Here is an 18566-nt window from a genome sequence, read left to right as displayed (position 1 = left end):
AGAGAGGGAGCAAAATGTTAGACTATGGAGATAGAGAAGGAGAGATGGAACCATGGGAGGGCAGGAAGGAAGAGAGCTAGGATAATATGATGATAGGGACAGGGAATTATAGCCTGACCAGTGGAGAGAGGGAGGGGGATTCTGAAAGTGGTGAGCCATGTAGATAAGGTCAAAAGGGAGATGACAAGATGAGTGAGAGAGCAGTGAGTACAGTGGTAGAAATGTGGTAATGGGGAGTAGATAGAAGGGAATAGGAGGCTGGCAAAGGAGTGAGATGGGAAATGGGAGAGCTAGGGACTGAGAGAAGATGGAGAATTGAGAAGTAGCTGAACATTTAAAAAGAAGAAGGGTGAGAAAGAAGGCAAGATTTGAGTTGACACAGGCAGAAAAGAAAAAGTTAAGAAAGCTGAAAAGGAAAAATTAATACGTTGGAGATAGGCATAAGAAGGAAATGGAATGACAGAAGAGGAGAAAAAAATGGACAGCAGACACTGGAAAGAGAATTAGTTGAAGATAGACAAAAATCAGAAAGAGAAACTGGGACCAAAATGATGGAAAAACAAACATCCAGACAACAAGGTAGAAAAAATTGTTTTATTTTGAATTTATTAACTGGAATATGTTAGCTTTGGGATATGTGCATCACAATTATTTTTGTATTCAATGGTGTAGTCATATACAGCTGATTTGGGGAGTGACTGGAGCCCAAAATTAATGGATGGGCACCAAAGTTTCTCCCCGCCTCAGTGCAATTTATAAATACTTGAGCTAGTGGGGATTCCCAAGCCCTGCCAACTAGTGTTGCCCGATTCACGATTCGAATCGGTTCGTTTTTGTGAAAAATCGGACTCACCGATTCAGCCCCGATTGAAGTTCATTATTTTTTTCATCGCCGGCCATCAGACTCGTTCCCATCTAATGTAACTTCCGGTTTTGCGAAACCGGAAGTTACATCAGAAGAAATGAAAGGACGTGGGAGCGTTGAGGGGGGAGCGAGCAGACCTCGTGCAGCGGATCTCAGAAGCAAACGGTATTTTTTGATGGCTCTCTCTCTGCATTTCTCCTCTCTTCCCCGTGATTCCACATCCAGTCGAGTAAGTATATAAACCAGCAGGGGGGGCTGAGAATCGACGGGGGGGGGGGGAGGGCTGAGAATCGGCAGGGGGGCTGGTGACTCTTTGCTGGGGATGGAAGCTGGGAATCGGCAGGGGGGCTGGTGAGTATTGGGGCTGGGGATGGAAGCTGGGAATTGGCAGGGGGCTGGTGAGTCTTGGGGGCTGGGGATGGAAGCTGGGAATCAGAAGGAGGGCTGGTGAGTCTGGGGGGCTGGGAATCGGCAGGGGGGCTGGTGAGTCTGGGGGGCTGGGGATGGAAGCTGGGAATTGGCAGGGGGGCTGGTGAGTCTGGGGGGCTGGGGATGGAAGCTGGGAATTTTTGATATGATATTGCCTTGGTTAAATAAAATGTTTAAACTTAAAAAGCTGTGTCATTAACAGTGAATCGAATCAAAAAATCGATTCAACAGGGTGAATCGAATCGAATCGAAATATTTTTCTCTAAATCGGGCAGCACTACTGCCAACTGAAGACATATTCCTCCAGTCTGGCAACTCAAACTCTCCAAGCTTTGAAGCCAATGGCAATATCCTCAAGCTGCCCCTGCTTTCATGCATGCATGAAAGCCAAGGGGGGGGGGGGAGGGAAGGCAGCAGCTCTGCATTATTGCTGCCAGTTGCAAAACTTGGGAAGTTGGAGTGGGAGGAGGTGGCCCTCAGTTGGTGAGGCTTGGGGTTCCCTACTAGCTACAACAGGGGAGATATTCATTTTGAGGGAATCTAAGCTCAAAGTGGGAGGCCCAAAAAAAGCAGTAATATTTACCCTGATTAAAGAATCCTCCATGTGCGCTGACAGCTGATTCAGCATCCCCACTCTGATGAGGCTCACCTCTGAAGAGGTTCACCGTAGCTGTAATAGAAGTGAATGGGAGAACCAGGAGCGCGCATCCTTGCTCATCAGAGTGGGGATGCGGAAGGAAGCCTGTGGCTGCTCCCACTGTCAGCGGTGCACATGGAGGGATCACTCAGTCAGGGTAAGTAGTACTGCTTTTTTGGGTTCCTCTCCACAGTGTCCCTTTAATGAAGATTTATTATTAGATACATGCATCTTCTATATTAGTAATTGCAGATTTGGGACCTGCTCAACCTTTTTTTTGCTCATCGGCAAGTGTTAGTGTTCGTGCGGCCCCAGAAAAAATTTTTTCGGCCAATGCAGCCCAGGGAAGCCAAAAGGTTGGATACCCCTGGTCTAGATGAACGGTCAATGAAAAATAAATGCTAGTGGTGGAAGTAGGTCACCAGCTTAAGGAAACAAGCTTTAAGGCCCCTTTTACAAAGCCACAGTAGCACTGAAGCCCCTAGGAATTGAATGGATTTTAGTGCATTTACCACAGCAGCATCGCTACCACGGCTTTGTAAAAGGGGCCCTTATTTTGCTTCACACCATTCTCCTCAACTAAAATACAGGGAAAGTTTCCAGTACAAGAAGGGACCCATTCCATCAGGAATGCAAGGGAATTACTTATTGAAGAGTATCATCTTTTTCAACATAACTTGACAGCACTTTAAGAATAAAACAGAGTATGGGAGATTAAGGTTATGTAGAATTTCTTATTTTTGCAAATAGGTCGTGATGCCCATTAATGCACTTCATCTGCAAACGCTCTCATGAAGTAAACAGAATTTAAACCATGGTAACAGAAATATAAATCTTTCCTTTTGGCTAAGTCTTAATAATAATTTTGTCATTTATAGCTAAAGAGACATATGATCAAGAAACTGTTTTATTTTACTTTTGTGATTATGATAAACATATCGAGGGCCTCAAAATAGTACCTGGCGGGCTGCGAGTTTGAAGCCATTGCTCGAGTCTAAAGCTACTGCACGAGAGCCTCCGCAGCACTTAAAAGTACAACATGCTGATCTTTTCACATTTATACCCTGAATGCAGCGATAGAAAACCTCATACATTATGCCAACCTCATATCATTATGCCAACTTTGGCATAATGATAATGTACAGTATGCAGAGTAGAGACCATACCTAATCTGTCATTGTATATGCAAGCCCTATTTGCAAACACCAGCCCTATGTAGCATCTGATAGTTGAGAAACATATTATCACAGCTGTTGAAATGTGCTGTCCCAAAGAACTGCTAAGCAAATAGAGGCAGAGAACAGATAACGTGCTAAGGTTTCAGAAATGACACTCACATGAGCATAAGGAGTCTGCGTTTCCACTGAAGAATTCAGCTTCTCCCAATGGAGAGCACAGCCCTCATATGTGCATCACCAGTAATCGGCAGTTACTGCTTCTGCAGTTGCGGTACTGCATGTGCTTTTTTGCTGGTCCCTAGTTTGAAACAAGCACAGTTATCAGTCCTCTTCAGTTATCTTTCCCTCATCCCTGCTGCGGCTTGAATGGAAGCAGCCTGTGAGTTGCAAGTAGTTGAAATTCTTGTGCATCAGGACTGGTAGTCTTGACCAGGAGGGTTGTTGAGAGCCCATTGTTTTGTTTTCATACTCCACCTCCCATCACTCTAGGATGAGCTCCACTCCCTCGGTCTTACTCTTTACAAGCGAGAAATAGGGAGCCCGTCTTTTCGGCTCAAGTTTAATCTTTATTATTTTGGGGGATTTTATAATCCGCTCAGAGGCTTGGTAACCCCGGAGTATCTCTGGCTGTGAGAAGATACAGACCATCAGGGCTGAGGTCTGTAGTCTATAGGCACATTCCTCGCATGATTCTCGTGTGGCCAGTCTGCATAGTAGTTCTCAGAGCTCAGGATCCGTACCCTTGGGAGCAATGTTGCCCCAGGTTCTGTCTGCATAAGTGGTCTGTGCAGTCCCTCTTATAATCTATGTTTATGAATAGCCAAGCCGAAATGAACTAGACTGAACCAGAACATACAACTCCACACTCACATGAAGAAGACCAAGGAACAGTCCCAAATCAGACCAGGGGACAATGTTGGATGGTGATTAGAATAAGAACCTTTCAGAATGCCACAGTTTGCTAGTTAAACAAGCCGAACCAAATACCGCTGCTCTTTCAAATCCCCCAAAACAACCAGAAACAACCAAACCCCGCAGAAAAAAAACAAACTCTTTGTAAAAATACCAAACAAAATGATTGGGTGGGATCTGAGCCAGTCTGGAAGACTAAAAGAAAGAAAATGTGCAGCTAAGGACCTAATTTCTCCTTCTTTGGCGTCCCTCCAGACCAGCACAGAAATGGATGAGATATACCAAAGCAGTACCCATTATGGCTGACAAAGGGCTGCCAGAAGAACACACTCACCGAAAACCGCGTCCCGACATGACTAAACGTCCATACGGTAGTGTTAAACAAAGGAATGGAGAGAAGAGAAGACCAAACTGCAGCTTTACAGATATCCACTGGAGGTATAAGAGAAGATTCAGCCCAAGAAGCTGCTTGACTCCGAGTGGAATGAATGAGCTTTAAGAAATTCTGGAACAGGCTTCTTTTGGAGAAGGCCCACCGAAGCGATAGCTTTCTTGATCCAGCGTGCAATGGTAGCCTTGGAAGCACTGTCCCCCTTACGAGGACCCTCTAAGAGGACAAAAAGACTGTCCGACTTAAGGAAATTCTGAATCCACTGAATATAAGAATGAAGGACCCTATGGACATCCAACTTGCGCAACTGCCTCTGCTCCAATGAGCCCTCCTGACTACCCAAGCACAGGAGGGCCATGGACTGGTTGACATGAAATGGCTAGACCCCTTCGGAAGATAGGGAACCGGCTGTAGCACAACCTGCTCCCTAAAGAACTCCAGAAAGGGAAGCCTACACAAAAAATTCCTCCAGGTCTGAAACACGTCTCGCAGAAGTAATGGGCATCACCGCCTTAAGAGTAAGGTCCTTCAGGTGTCGAGAGTAGAGGTCTGCACAGGAACGGGGATTGCAGGACTCCCGTAGGAATCCCCCCCCCCCCAGATCTATGGGACTCCCGCAGGGATGGACGCTGGTTCTCCAGGGTTCCCACAGAAATGCCAGCCTACCTTTGTTCCAATGTTCCCTCTATGCTTCTTCGATCCCTCAGCACACCAGTTGCTCATTGCCACTCACATGGGAGAGCTCTGTACATCCACCAATCAGGGAGATAGAGCTGGAGCTTGATGGCCAATCATCCTTGTAGAAGTGCTCCCAGCTTGGTGGATGTGCAGAGCTCTCCCAGTAGTGAGCCTTGGCGTGAGACCTCCCCTCAAGAATCTCATTGGCTCAAGCCTGCCATCACTCACTGCACCTGTGCAGAGGAGCACGGGAGAGACTAGGCAGCATAACTGTGCAGCTCCGGAGCCAGACTACCCTGCATTAAACTGCTTCAGCCCAGCAGTTACCAACATTAAATATATAACAACAACAACAAAAAAAAGAGCAGAGGGAAGATAATTACTGCACTGGGCATCTTCTTTCTGTTCATCAAATTCTGCCTTAAATTACTTCTTTGAGATTGCATTTTGTGGATATGCCAACCCCACTCGACTGGGAAGAGGGAGGGAGAAGGGGTATTGGTTTTATGCCTGTTCTGCCAGATGTCTGTTTTGAGTTTTCTGTAAAACTAAAATGAAAACTGTCAGAAGTAATTGCTGCTTTTTATGGGGACAGGTAATTTTTATGGGGGAACAGAGGAGATTCTGATAGGGCGGGGATGGGCAAAATTCTGGCGGGGTGGGATTTCTGTCCCTGCGCAACTCTAGTCGAGAGGCTCAAACGGAAGACGCAGGAGCACGAAGAGAACTGTAGATACCCCAAGTCAAAAGCTCACACACCGAGCACCACCTCGTCATACGCTTTCAAGGAGCCGGTACACTCCCCCCCCCCCCCGGCATCTCTCCCTCTCTCGCAACTGGCACCCACCAACCTACCTCCAGAGTTGTCTTTGAGATCACAGCAGCGCCAGCGAATCCTACAGGTTAACTTAGGCTTAGGTTTTTCCTCTGACGCAATTTCCTGTTTCCGGTGGGGCGGGGCTTAGGGATACCTTCGTTTTGAGACGCCGGGTGTAGAGAGGCGGAGTAATGTGTGTATCAGCTGCTGGGGGAGAGGAATTTGTGATAACTCAGGAACAGGACCTCTAACAATTCTCCCTCAATCGCCGCTCCGGGTGGTCCCTCCCATGTTGTAAGCGCTGCCATGTCCGCCTTTTTAGCCAGATTTAGTGGTGAGTAGAGCAACCTCTCCCCCTGTGCTTTATAACCTTCCTCTTAGATTATAAACTCTTCTTAGCAGGGACCGTCTACTCCATGTTAAGCGTAAAGCGCTATAGTAATAATAAATAGTAGTAGTAGGTACTACCCCTGCTCCTGAGAGCTTATGCATTTGCTATGAGAGTTTGTAAAGCGCATATGCTAAAAGTTCAAACAGAAAAATCTCTTGTCCTTGAGATGCTGGTCGGTTTGTGCATTGTTTCCTTCAGAAGATAACAGATGGTCAGTGTTTATAAGTTAGACAAGAGGAGGGTTGGATTTTTTTGTTTGTTTCTCTTCCGTTATAATTTTTCTGCAGCTTATCGATAATCATGTATATCCAGGGTAGTTCTGTTATTACTATTATTATTTTGTCATTTATGCAGAGTTTTTCTCTTCTCCCTTACATATCCTATATTGCGGTTAAAAAATGCACTTACAATGATCCGCTTATAAAAAGATAAAATTATGAAAATTTGTACTACTCTTTCCATGAACCATAACTTCGATTTTGAACCTCTTTGGTAATCTACCTCTCGTTTCAGATGGAACGCTAAAAGATGAAGATGAAACTAATCCATTTTCTTTTAAAGAATTTGTGAAAAGCAATAATCGTTCTGCAGTGAAAAATGACGAACAAAACAATAAGATATACCAAAAGGTGGGGTTTTTTTTTTTTAACAAAAATATAGCATATTTATGTCCTGATATGTTTGTAGAACTCTGTCTAATATAATTTTTCAAACTTTGATCTCAAGGTTAATACTGTGCAATATAGCAATTCAGTTCTAAAATGTAAACAGATAAGTGTAAAAGGAATCTTAACCATTTTTTATGGCTAATTGCTGAATCAAACTTCACCAGCATCCACCTGTCTCACTTTTACAAGTCCCTTAGTTTTACATGCAAGGGAGAAAAAAAACTTCAAGGGCTTAAGGGTGCAGGACTTTAGAACATTCTTGTCCTGTCACCCAGCATTGAGCTATCATTGGTCTTAAAAAAAACTCCCTTGATAATGATATACAGTATAGCTGTACTATTTGGTATTTTAACTTTAGCAACTACTAAGATCAATCAATAAATGATTTATAAATAGTGAGTAAATGGGCCACTTAGCTTGGGCAGATGCATGTAAATCATCAAGTTGATATAACAACTCCTCAGCTCAACAGAACTTCCCTATTTCACTTCAGTCAAAGCTTCTTCAAGAGCAGAAGATTAAGGGGGAAATTCTGTATAGGACGCTGGTCTGAGCAGCTGAGAATCGCACACTGGACAGACGCCTAATCACCCCGGTGTCCATGTCACAGGTTAGAGAATCGCATTGCTGCTGAGCTGATCATGGCAAGGGAATCTCCCTGCCTTGATCAGCTCAGTGGCTGCAGAAGGAACCCCCCCATCTGTGAAGTTGGCCGGCAGGAGGGATGCCCAGTCCCTCCTGCTGGAAACTGCTCCCCCCCACTGAAGTTCACTGGCAGGATGGATGCCCAGTGACTGAGCAGGGTGTTTGGGGGAAGGCAATATACAAAGGAGGAAAAGAATCCCAGAGTCAGTACAAATGAAGGCTTATTGTACTACCAAACCCTGAAACCCAATATATTGGGTTAATTCAAAGTGTCCCTGATGGTTTAGAGCTGGTTTACAGATGCTGTTGCCTTTTACTCCATGCTTGTGCCTTCACCCTTAATACTAGGATTAGCTTTGAGGGGGTTATGACTAAAGCAAATATGACTTTGTTTCTTTCTAGGGATCATCCCTGCCTCCAGTAGTGCTTGATGATTCTTCTTCAGCGCTGAATGAAACTGATGTAAATCTGGAATTTCAGGAGACATTTTTTAAAGACCCAACACTTGATGACATTCTGGATGATGATGAGGAAGATGGTGATTGGAGTGGGACTTACCATCCCTCTGTTATTGAAGAAAGTCAAGGAATTAGAACTGCCAGTCCCTCTACTTATGATTCCTTTTCCTTGAATCCATCTGAATTGTCAGGAGTCAAGTCTTTTGTAACATGGCAGTTAAATGACAGTGATGGCCTCAAATTACACAGTGCAGACCAAGATTTTGTTACAGTCAGAAGTCCAGCGGAACATGTGGATTTTTATTCTCTGCAAAAAGATTATGAAAATGTATGTTTTAAAAAACACATCAAATTTATACTACATACTAGACCTGAAAAGGTTTAAGTCTTAATCTCAAATGAAAATGAATGACTGTAGGAAAAGTTGTATTATTGGCAGTATTTGGGATCAAATATCTGTACTTGAGCATGTAATCAGAATCCTGTTTATTATCTGGTGATTTACCTCTGGCTAGGGTTTCAGAACTACCCATCCAAACACCTACAGAAAAACAAAAATTAAACCCCCTTTTTCAAAACTGCGAAACCGTTTTTTAGCGCTGGCCAGCGTGCCTAATGCTCATAAGAACTCCAAGTGTCAGAGCAGCGCAAAGCTTTTAGCACGCCAGCTGGTGCTGAAAACTGCTTTCACAGTTTTGTAAAAAGAGGTGGGGGATTGGGGATAAATGACAGATCCCCCAATTATACTGTAGATTTTGTCTTTATTTATTTAAAAATTTGTATACCGTATATTACCTATTCGGTTTACCTAATAATCAAAATATGAAACAAAACATACATGTTTGAAATATTACAAATCATCATACTTTAAAAAGCAATCAGCAGGACAGAAGACATTATCAGATCATTCTAAGTATATAGTCTCAACACAAAAAAGCATTAAACAGTTGGGTTTTTAACATTTTCATAAAATTCATCCTAGCAGTATAGAAACGCAAGATTATCCCAGGACAAGCAGGCAGCATATTCTCAACATGTGGGTGATGCCATCCACGGAGCCCCGAAGCGGGCAGACTTGCTTGAAGATGTTTCAGAAAGTTTGCGAGTGCTGCACCATAGGTTGCGCGTCTCCTCTGAGTTACCTCGGTTCTCGTTTTTCCGTGGAGCTAAGAATCGCCTGTTTTTCTCAGCTCTGCCCTGAATTCGAGTTGTGCTTTCTCACACCACGGCTTTTCTTCTTTATTTCTTTTGTAAGTTGCTGTGCGGCGCACCTCTTTAAAAAAAAAAATTTAACTTTTTTTCGTCGGTTCTCGTCCAATGGGGCTTGGGCTCGGGCCCTTCCGCCGACCTTCGTTTGGCTGCGGCCGTATTTTTTTCTATGTCCCGGCCTGTTAACGGGCTTTAAAAGGTGTAGCCAGTGCAACCGGGCGATTTCACTCACCGACCCGCACCATTGATGTATTAAGTGCTTGGGACCCGAACATTGCCCTGAGTCGTACCCACGCTGTGCTACCCTTCAAAAAAGAGCTCTTCGGAGACGTCATGTCCAGATTCAGCAGCTCTTTGGTCCCATGGAACCGTCTACGGAAAAGGCCTCAACCTTGGTGGCAGCCTTGTCGGCCAAGTCCTCGACCTCCTGCAAGTTGCCCTCGTCAGTGAAGGCCTCGTCCTCGGGCAAGTCTGCTCTTCCCTCCACAGGTATGCTAACTAAGAAGCCTCTAGCTGAGTCTCAGGCAGTCCAGGCAACGAGTGCAGTCGTGCTGGCCTCTACAAGACCTCCTCCGAAGCGTGCCTCCAAAATCAGGGAATACTCATCTTTGAGGTTACCCTCTGTGGAGCACATTGCTGCACCTTCTAGACCAATTGGTCTCGGTGCCTGTCTTCGAGGACATGCTGCAAGCCATTTTAACCAGGCAGCTCACCTCTGTGTTTGCAAAGCTTGCCCCTGCATCGGCCCTGCTTTCTGCGAGCCAGTCTGAGCATTCTGTCGAGGCATGAGGAACTAAACCTGTTAGGTCTCGACCTTTGTCCTCCGGTGACTCCTCGTCTTATCATTCCAGGTCCAGGTCTCCAGCTACTCAACCTGCTCGAGAGGTGGTTCACATGCCTTGATCCAGGTCTCATTTGAGGCATTCCTCTTCATCAAGGCACCTGCCTCCAAAGAAGGATACAGAGTCTTCTATACCTCGTTCTTCGAGGCCCATCGAGACTCCCTTCAAAACTGGGCCTAGGTCTCGACCCACGAAGCCTGTAACGCCTCGTTCTTCTCCACTTCAAGGCTCGTCCAGGTCCCGTACTCCTCTGTCAAGGCATGCTACGAGGGATCCTTGTTCCCCGGTTTCTACGAGGCATGAGTCAAGGCATTCAGTCGCTCACACTCCTAGGACCTCTCCATCATGTCCTGTCAAATGTAAGCACTCCCTGACTTCGCCTATATCACACATTGGAGCTTTTTCTGTAACTCTTACGTTGGATACAGACATCCCTTCCCAGTACTCCAGGGAGGCTTGTCCGTCATATTCTGCAGCACCTCGCTCTCACTCTGCTTCTCCTGAGGGTTCTTCATCTTCGAAATCCACATCATTTTCCAAATTCATATTTGACATGAGCAAGGCTCTTCAAATTGATCTACAATCTGAGTCTAAGTATACTCCTGAGTATTTGGCTGAAATGGAATTGCCCCATCTGCCAAAGGACACTGAGACTTCCCATGAATCCTATTCTGAAGCAAACTTTCCTGAGAAATCTTGAGACTCCTACTTCTATTCCGGCTATACCCTCCAAAATGGAATCTCATTATGGTTCCTTGTAAAGGTTTTGAGAAGCTGCAATTGTCTTACTAATCTTTGGTGGTAGAATCATCTCTCAAAAAGTCTAATCCAACCAGTCTATGCTGCAGTCCCTCCAGGAAGAGAGGGACAGACCATGGATAAATTTGGACGCCGTCTGTATTAAAATTCCATGATGGCAAACAGGATTTTGAACTACAACTTCATATTCACCTCTTACCTGAAGTACTGCATAAAGACCATACCCTACTTCTTCTCAGACTTACCTGAGCAGCGGTTGCCTGAGTTTCAACAGTTCCACCATACTCTATCTCAAATTTGTCTGTTTATGCTCCAAGCGACTTATGATGCATTTGAAATTTCATTTTGAGTCGCTGCTTTTTCTGTGGCAATGCGACGTCTGGCTTGGTTACGGTTTGTGGACATGGATCCTAACCTTCAAGATCGCCTAGCCAATATATCATGTCAAGGTATATTCAACGAATCCATTGAGGCTGCCACCAAGCGTCTGTCAGAGCATGAGCGGTCATTTGCCTCTTTGATTCGACCTAAGCCTAAGCTTCCAGCTACTAAGCCTTATAGGCCACCTCAACATCATTATCCACAGAAATCTACTCCGGCTTATTCCAGGCCTCAACCCAGAAAACAGCCATAGCAGCAGTGTCAACAAAAAACCCAGACTCCTGCTGTAGCTAAGCCTGCACAGCCTTTTTGACAATCTAAATCTGAGCATAATGTCAATCTTCATGCATCAGTCTTCTGTTCTTCCCATAGGAGGTCACCTCCATCATTTTTATCAACAGTGGGAGCAGATTACATCAGACCTCTGGGTTCTCACCATCATCAGAGAAGGTTACTCGCTCCAATTTCTTCAAATTCTACCAGATCTCCCTCCAAAAGAGATTCCTTCATGTGTCACAACTTCCCCGTCTTCTTTAGGAGGCTCAGGCTCTTCTTCACCTCCATGCCGTTGAAGAGGTTCCCTTGGCCCAACGGGACACAGATTTTTTATTCCTGTTACTTTCTGGTGCCAAAGAAGACGGGGAATTTGCGACCTATCCTGGACCTCAGAGCTCTCAACAAATTTCTTGTCAAAGAAAAGTTTCGGATGCTCTCTCTTTCAACCCTGTATCCCCTGATGGATCAAGAAGATTGGTTATGCTCCCTAGATCTCAAAGAGGCTTACACTCGTATTCCAATTCATCCAGCCTCTCACAGATTCCTAAGATTTCGGGTGGGGAATCTTCATCTCCAATACAGAGTCCTCCCTTTCGGACTGGCATCATCTCCCAGAGTCTTCACAAAATGGCAGATGGTGGTGGCTGCAGCTCTGCAGACGCAGGGTCTTCAAGCTTTCCATATCTGGACGACTGGCTCATCAAAGCCTCATCGCAACAAGGGGTTATTATAGCGACCCAATGGACTATTTTGTTTCTCCAAAGTCTTGGGTTCAAAATCAACTTTCCAAAGTCCCAGCTACGCCCCTCCCAAACTCTACAGTTTATTGGAGCCATCCTGGTCACTGTTCAACTGAGAGCGTTCCTGCTTCAACAACGTCAAGATGCTCTCATTCACCTTTGTCAACAAGTGTCTTCCCTCATGTTAATCTCGGCAAGACACATGATGGTTCTTCTTGGTCACATGGCCTCTACAGTTCACGTGGCTCCTTTTGCCATAGTTCATCTCCAAATTCCTCAGTGGACCCTGGCATCTCAGTGGCAGCAAGCTTGCAACCCACTTTCTCAACACATTACAGTGACTCCGTTGGGGGCACACCTAGATGGTCTCCGTACTCAAGGTCACTGGTCCAGCGTAGATCATCGATGTCATATCAATCTGTTGGAACTCCTCGCCTCTACATCACATTTTTGCTCAATGGGGAACTCCTCAGAGAGACCTCTTTATATCTCCTCACAACACTGCCTCAGTTCTGCTCCAGGATATACTCTCCTCACCACCTCGAGGCAGATGCTTTTCTTCTGGAATGGACGAATCAGTGTCTATGCGTTCCCTCCATTCCCTCTGATTCTCAAGACTCTTGTCAAACTAAAGAAAGAGCATGCCACCATGATTCTGATAGCTCCTCGGTGGCCCAGACAATCACAGTACCCCCTTCTACTTCAACTCAGCACCAGGGAGCCTCTGCTTCTACCAGTATCTCCCTCTCTGCTTACACAGAGTCAAGGGTCTCTGCTTCATCCCAACCTGCAGTTTCTACACCTAACAGCTTGGTACCTCTCAACCTAACTGCCACTCTACAGTTCTCTCAATCTGTATAGGACATTCTAGGGGCTTCCTGGAAGCCTTCCACTAGGCAGTGTTACATCCAGAAATGGACTAGATTCTCTGCTTGGTGTACTATTCATCACAAGGAGATGCAGACTACCTCCTTGTCTTCAGTTTTGGATTACCTTCTGCACTTACTCAATCTGGCCTCAAATCCACATCCGTTAGAGTCCACCTCAGTGCAATTGCTGCTTTTCATCAGCCTATCGAAGGGAAAACCCAGTCTGCTCATCCTATGGTTTCCAGGTTTATGAAAGGACTTTTCAATGTCAAACCATCTCTCAAGCCTCCTCCAGTGGTTTTGGATCTTAATGTTGTTCTTGCTCAATTGATGAAGCCTCCTTTCGAACCAATAGATTTGGCTCATCTTAAATATCTCACTTGGAAAGTGGTTTTTCTCATTGCACTCGCATCAGCTTGAAGAGTCAGTGAGTTACAAGGGCTAGTTGCTGATCTACCTTTCATTGTCTTCCATCATGACAAGGTGGTCCTCCGTACACATCCTAAATTCTTACCTAAAGTGGTTTCAGAATTTCATCTCAATCAATCTATCGTTCTACCAGTGTTTTTTCCAAAGCCTTATTCTCATCCTGGAGAAATAGCGCTTCACACTCTAGACTGTAAACGTGCTTTGGCCTTCTACTTGCAACGCACTCAACTCCTCAACTTTTTTGTCTCCTTTGATCCAAATATGTTGGGACATCCTGTATCCAAGCGAACCATCTACAACTGAATGGCTGCTTGCATCTCTTTCTGCTATGCTCAGGCTGGTATCCCTCTGCAGGTTCAAGTCATGGGCCATAAAGTTAGAGCTATGGCAGCGTCTGTAGTTTTCCTCGGATCAACTCCTATTGAGGAAATCTGCAAAGCTGCCACTTGGTCCTCAGTTCATACATTCACCTCTCATTATTGTCTGGATACTTTCTCCAGACGGGATGGCTATTTTGGCTAGGCGTGTTTGCAACATTTATTCTCCTAATTTGCCAACACTCCCACCATCCCATGCTGGTTAGCTTGGAGGTGACCCACATGTTGAGAATATGCTGCCTGTTTGTCCCGAGATAAAGCACAGTTACTTACCGTAACAGTTGTTATCCAGAGACAGCAGGTAGATATTCTCACAACCCACCCACCCACCTCCCCTGATTGGCTTCTTAGCTAGCTATCTGAACTAAGGTACCTCAGAGGAGACGTGTGACCTACGTTTGGTGGGAAGGCACTCGTGCATATGCAGTGCAGCATTCATGAACTTTCTGAAAGTTCTTCAAGCAAGTCTGCTTGCGAGGCTATCTGCTTCGGGGCTCTGTGGATGATGTCACCCACATGTTGAGAATAAATGCCTGCTGTCCCTGGATAATAACTGTTATGGTAAGTAACTGTGCTTTCCTGGCAATGCATTCCAAAGCTTTACACCCGCTACCGACAACATGGCCGCACCAATATTAATATGGGAGATTGGCAGTGTACCCTCTTAACAGATAACCACAAAATGGAAATCTATCAAAAGTCATTATAAAAACACACCACATGAAAACAGACAATCATCACATACTCTCACCTTTATACCCTGCTCTAGCTTGAAAACCCTACAATGAAAGGAAAGGCTTACCTAAATAAGTAACTGTATGCATTTGCACTTGTAGGGGCTTTTAGGAAACAATTACACTACTCCCTCCATATTCGCTGTGATAGGGGATTAACAGAATCGCAAATACAGAAAAACTGCAAATAACTTTTTCATGTTACTCGCTGTTTTCTATTAAAAACCATAGTGAATATGGTGAAACTGCGAATAACATGGTGGGAGACCTGGCCTGTTCCTGAAGGAGAGGCAAAACACGGTGAAGAAAGTGCTGGGAATTGGCGATGTTCTCTGTAAATGCTTGGAATCAGCGATTTCTCTATGCGAGCTGATGTAATTTTGGGGAAACCATGAATGCTGAAACCGCGAATATGGAGGGAGAAGTAAATCTTTCAATTCCAGCAACAGTGAATTTCAAAGTACAGTGGTACCTCGGTTTACGAGTGCACTGGTTTGTGAGTGTTTTGCAAGACGAGCAAAACATTTGCAAAATTGGCGCCTCGGAAACCGAGCGTGGATTGATTTATGAGCGCCCCCCCCCTCGATCCGGCACCCTCCCCCCGACATGATTGGGCTCCCCCCCCCGCCGCGATCAGGTACCCCCCTCCGCCGCTTCTCACAGTCATCTGGGCACCGGCATGTCCTGTGTTTGGTGCCGGTGCCCGAAGATTGGCCTCCTCTTCTGCTGGGCCTTGAGCATCTGCGCGTGCTCAAGGCCCAGCAGAAGAGGAGGCTGATCTTCGGGCACAGGACATGCCGGTGCCGGTGCCCAGATGACTGTGAGAAGCGGTAGGGGGTGCCCGATCGCGGCGGGGAGGGGGGTGCTGGATCATGGCGGGGGATGCCCAATCGTGGCGGGGGGTGCCGGATCATGGGGGTGGGGGGGTGCCAGATTGCAGGGGGGGAGGGTTCCGGAACGCAGGGGGGGCCTTTGGGAGGAGCAATGCCGGTTCTCGTGGGGGGGGGGGGAACTTATCAAAGCGAGTTTCCATTATTTCCTCTGGGGAAACTCGCTTTGATAAATGAGCATTTTGGATTACGAGCATGCTCCTGGAACGGATTATGCTCGTAATCCAAGGTACCACTGTATTAGCTTCTCATAGTCAAACTGTTCTGATGATTTATCAAGCCAACTATACTTAAGTGCTGTGACAGATGTATCTTATTGTATAAGAAATTTGTGTGACAGGATTAGGTAGTAGAGTTGCTATTCCATACAGATTTGACACAGACTTCTGTTGTGCTGGGTTTTTTTTTAACTTGATGTTAGTGTAACAGTCACTACGTGGAAAGTTGACAGTGAACACTGTGGCTATATGTGTGCTGTGTCATTGAGTATTGTGTCCTAGTGCTTAGTTGTAGATAAGGCCTTACCAGCTGCTAAGCCAAAAGCTTAAGTGTGCAATATTTAAAAGGAATAAGATATGCCAGAGACTTGGCAGCCTATTCCTTCTCCCCTGAAGTGCAACATTCCATAGTCGAGTCCCATGATAGTTGTACTAAGAAACTAGAAGATAAGCTTCTTGGTTAATATCATCAGCTAGAATTGCTAAAGTTTGCTACCATGTTAGTGCACATCAACACTGTTAGCACATGTTATTAGTAACTAGGTCCCATTGAACAGCAAAATTGTAACATAGCAGTTCACAATGATACTGAGAAGAAACTTATGAATTTTGAACAATGAATTTTATTTTACTTTTTAATGTATGTGTTTGTGTGTGTGTTCTCTCCCCTTGTTTGACTGAGCAGCCAAAATTTAATTCATGTAAAGAATCTCCAACATTTGTGAGAACATTTCTTCCAGTATCAGGAGGCATTGGTGCCCGATATGCTTACACATTGTTAATGTAATAAACAATTCATGCATTTATGAATTCTTTTTTGTTTGAATGAGAACATACGAACTATTTTTGTTTTACTTTCAGTTGAAATAAGCCATACGAGTAGAGGGTGAATATTATGGCAGTGAATGACTTGAAGCCATTTGTCTTAAGTGCCCCTAGTACATTCAGAATGGCAGATCTAGTATTGGCATGTTGCTGTGGGTTGAACGTCTTTTAATAGAAAATGTGTGTTCTCTCTCTCTGAATTATTGTAACTAGTATTCTTGCTATTTTGCAGGTTAAAGAAGAAAATTCACACCTTTGGAGAACAATTAAAGATCTTCAGATGTTAAATGAGACACAGACAGAAAAGTATGTGAGCTGGTAGAAAAAAGAGCTTTAGTTAATAACGCCCCCCCCCCCCCTTTTATGAAGCTGGGTTAGACTTTTTTATCGCCAGCTGTGGCGGTAAAAGCACCGATGCTCAACGGTCAAAGAAATTGAGCATCAGAGCTTTTACCACCACGGCTGGCAATTAAAAAAGCCTAACACAACTTCATAAAAGGGGGCCCAAATGCATGTGTATGACCTGCAAGTTTGTGCGAATATGCAATGAGTGGTTTAGTTTGAGAACGAAAAAAGGAGTGGGGAAGGGACAGAGTCAAACCACTGTGAGGGCAATCATTTTATTAAAACATCATAATATCATATATATGTGTCATGTATATAAAATACGGCAGGCATAAAAATATAGATGTATAAACTGGACCCCAACACGGTCCGTGTTTCGGTTAGGATAGCCTTCCTCAGGGGTGTATAAAATAGAAGCCCAGTAGATGGTGCCAGATAACTACTAATCAAAAAGGTCTCTCGAGGTCTGCTATCTGATATGGTGCCAAAAAGAATGCTGTGCTGATGCTGAAAAGAATGCATCTCTCTGTCTCTCTCTCTCGATAGCAAATAAGTTAAGAGTTATTTGAGCCTGGGAGAATTATTACAGGTGAGGCCCAGGGCACTAATAAGGGCACCAAAATCCCAGTCCAGCATCTATGCCTCTAGGATTTTGAAAGTAGATCAAACTGGGATTTTGTTGCTCTTTATCACTAGTGCTCCAAGCTAGTGCCTCATCTATTCCAGTAGGAGGGGACTTGAGAGATATGGGGGAAGGGGAGGGGAAAGTGGAGGGAAATGTACTAGATTGAGGGGAGGGTTTGGTGCTAATGAAAAAGTTGTCTCTGGGCACAACAGTCCATTGAGCCAGCCCTGAATTCTTATCTTATAAGCAAGAAACTACGTGGATGCTTTAAACCAGGGTTTCTCAACCCAGTCCTTGGGATGCATCTAACCAGTCAGGTTTTCAGGATATCTATAATGCATGAGAAAAATTTGCATGTGCTGTTTCCATTGTAGCCTGAACACCTGACTGGCAAGGTATTTTGAGAACCATTGCTTTAAACTAAATTTGGAAAACCTAGAAATAACACTTGTGTCTTTTCAAGAGTAAAGAACCTTGAAAGGAAACTGAAAGCAAAAATGATTGAAGATGAAAAAGAAGCATGGGATCTGGAATCAATGGTGCAACAGGTGGAGCAGAACTTGCAAATGATGACAGTAAGTCACTAGCTTTCTGCTGTCCTTTTGATGAAGAGGTCTATTCACATTTAATGCATTGCTTCCTCACATAGCTGATCCTTTGAAGGGTATGTTTCAGTATTGCTGGATCTCAGAATCCATGGGCTTCTATCAAAACAAGAAACTGTTTGAGGACCTGTAGACCTGATGATCCAGTTTCTCATCAGGTCACTGAGGCTTTGAATGAGCACAAGAAGAGCATTTGTTGAAACGTCCCCCTAAATCTAAAAGCATGAGAATGACTAGAAGATATCTGCCACAGTATGGATTAATCCTTCTAAAATTATGTTTGGCAAGAAGGGTTTAAATAAGAACATAAGAATTGCCATACTAGAACAGATAGAGAGTCCATCAAGCTCAGTATCCTGTTTTCAACAGTGGC

At 44.7% G+C, this 18566-nt stretch overlaps 2 protein-coding genes across 3 annotated transcripts in view; one reads left to right on the top strand and one right to left on the bottom strand.

The window, feature by feature from the left end:
- Window positions 1-6098, bottom strand: part of SNAPC4 (small nuclear RNA activating complex polypeptide 4) — a 127666-nt gene extending 121568 nt beyond the window's left edge. Inside the window, exon 1 of the mRNA XM_033960333.1 lies at window positions 5946-6098. The gene's annotated coding sequence lies outside the window, so the exon portion shown is untranslated. The remainder of the gene's footprint in view (window positions 1-5945) is intronic.
- ENTR1 (endosome associated trafficking regulator 1) overlaps window positions 6025-18566 on the top strand; it is a 43903-nt gene continuing 31361 nt past the window's right edge. Inside the window, exons 1-5 of one of the 2 annotated variants that reach the window (XM_033960332.1) lie at window positions 6025-6241; window positions 6812-6927; window positions 8014-8397; window positions 16851-16924; window positions 18052-18163. In XM_033960332.1, coding sequence (XP_033816223.1) covers window positions 6214-6241; window positions 6812-6927; window positions 8014-8397; window positions 16851-16924; window positions 18052-18163 — 714 coding nt within the window. In that variant the 5' untranslated portion in view covers window positions 6025-6213. The remainder of the gene's footprint in view (window positions 6242-6811; window positions 6928-8013; window positions 8398-16850; window positions 16925-18051; window positions 18164-18566) is intronic. The other variant, XM_033960330.1, reaches the window with a different exon arrangement.

Source organism: Geotrypetes seraphini, chromosome 10 (assembly GCF_902459505.1).
Source record: "Geotrypetes seraphini chromosome 10, aGeoSer1.1, whole genome shotgun sequence".
Lineage (NCBI taxonomy): Eukaryota > Metazoa > Chordata > Amphibia > Gymnophiona > Dermophiidae > Geotrypetes > Geotrypetes seraphini.
Note: the sequence above shows the minus strand (reverse complement) of the source record. Positions and strands in the feature narration are given on the sequence as shown.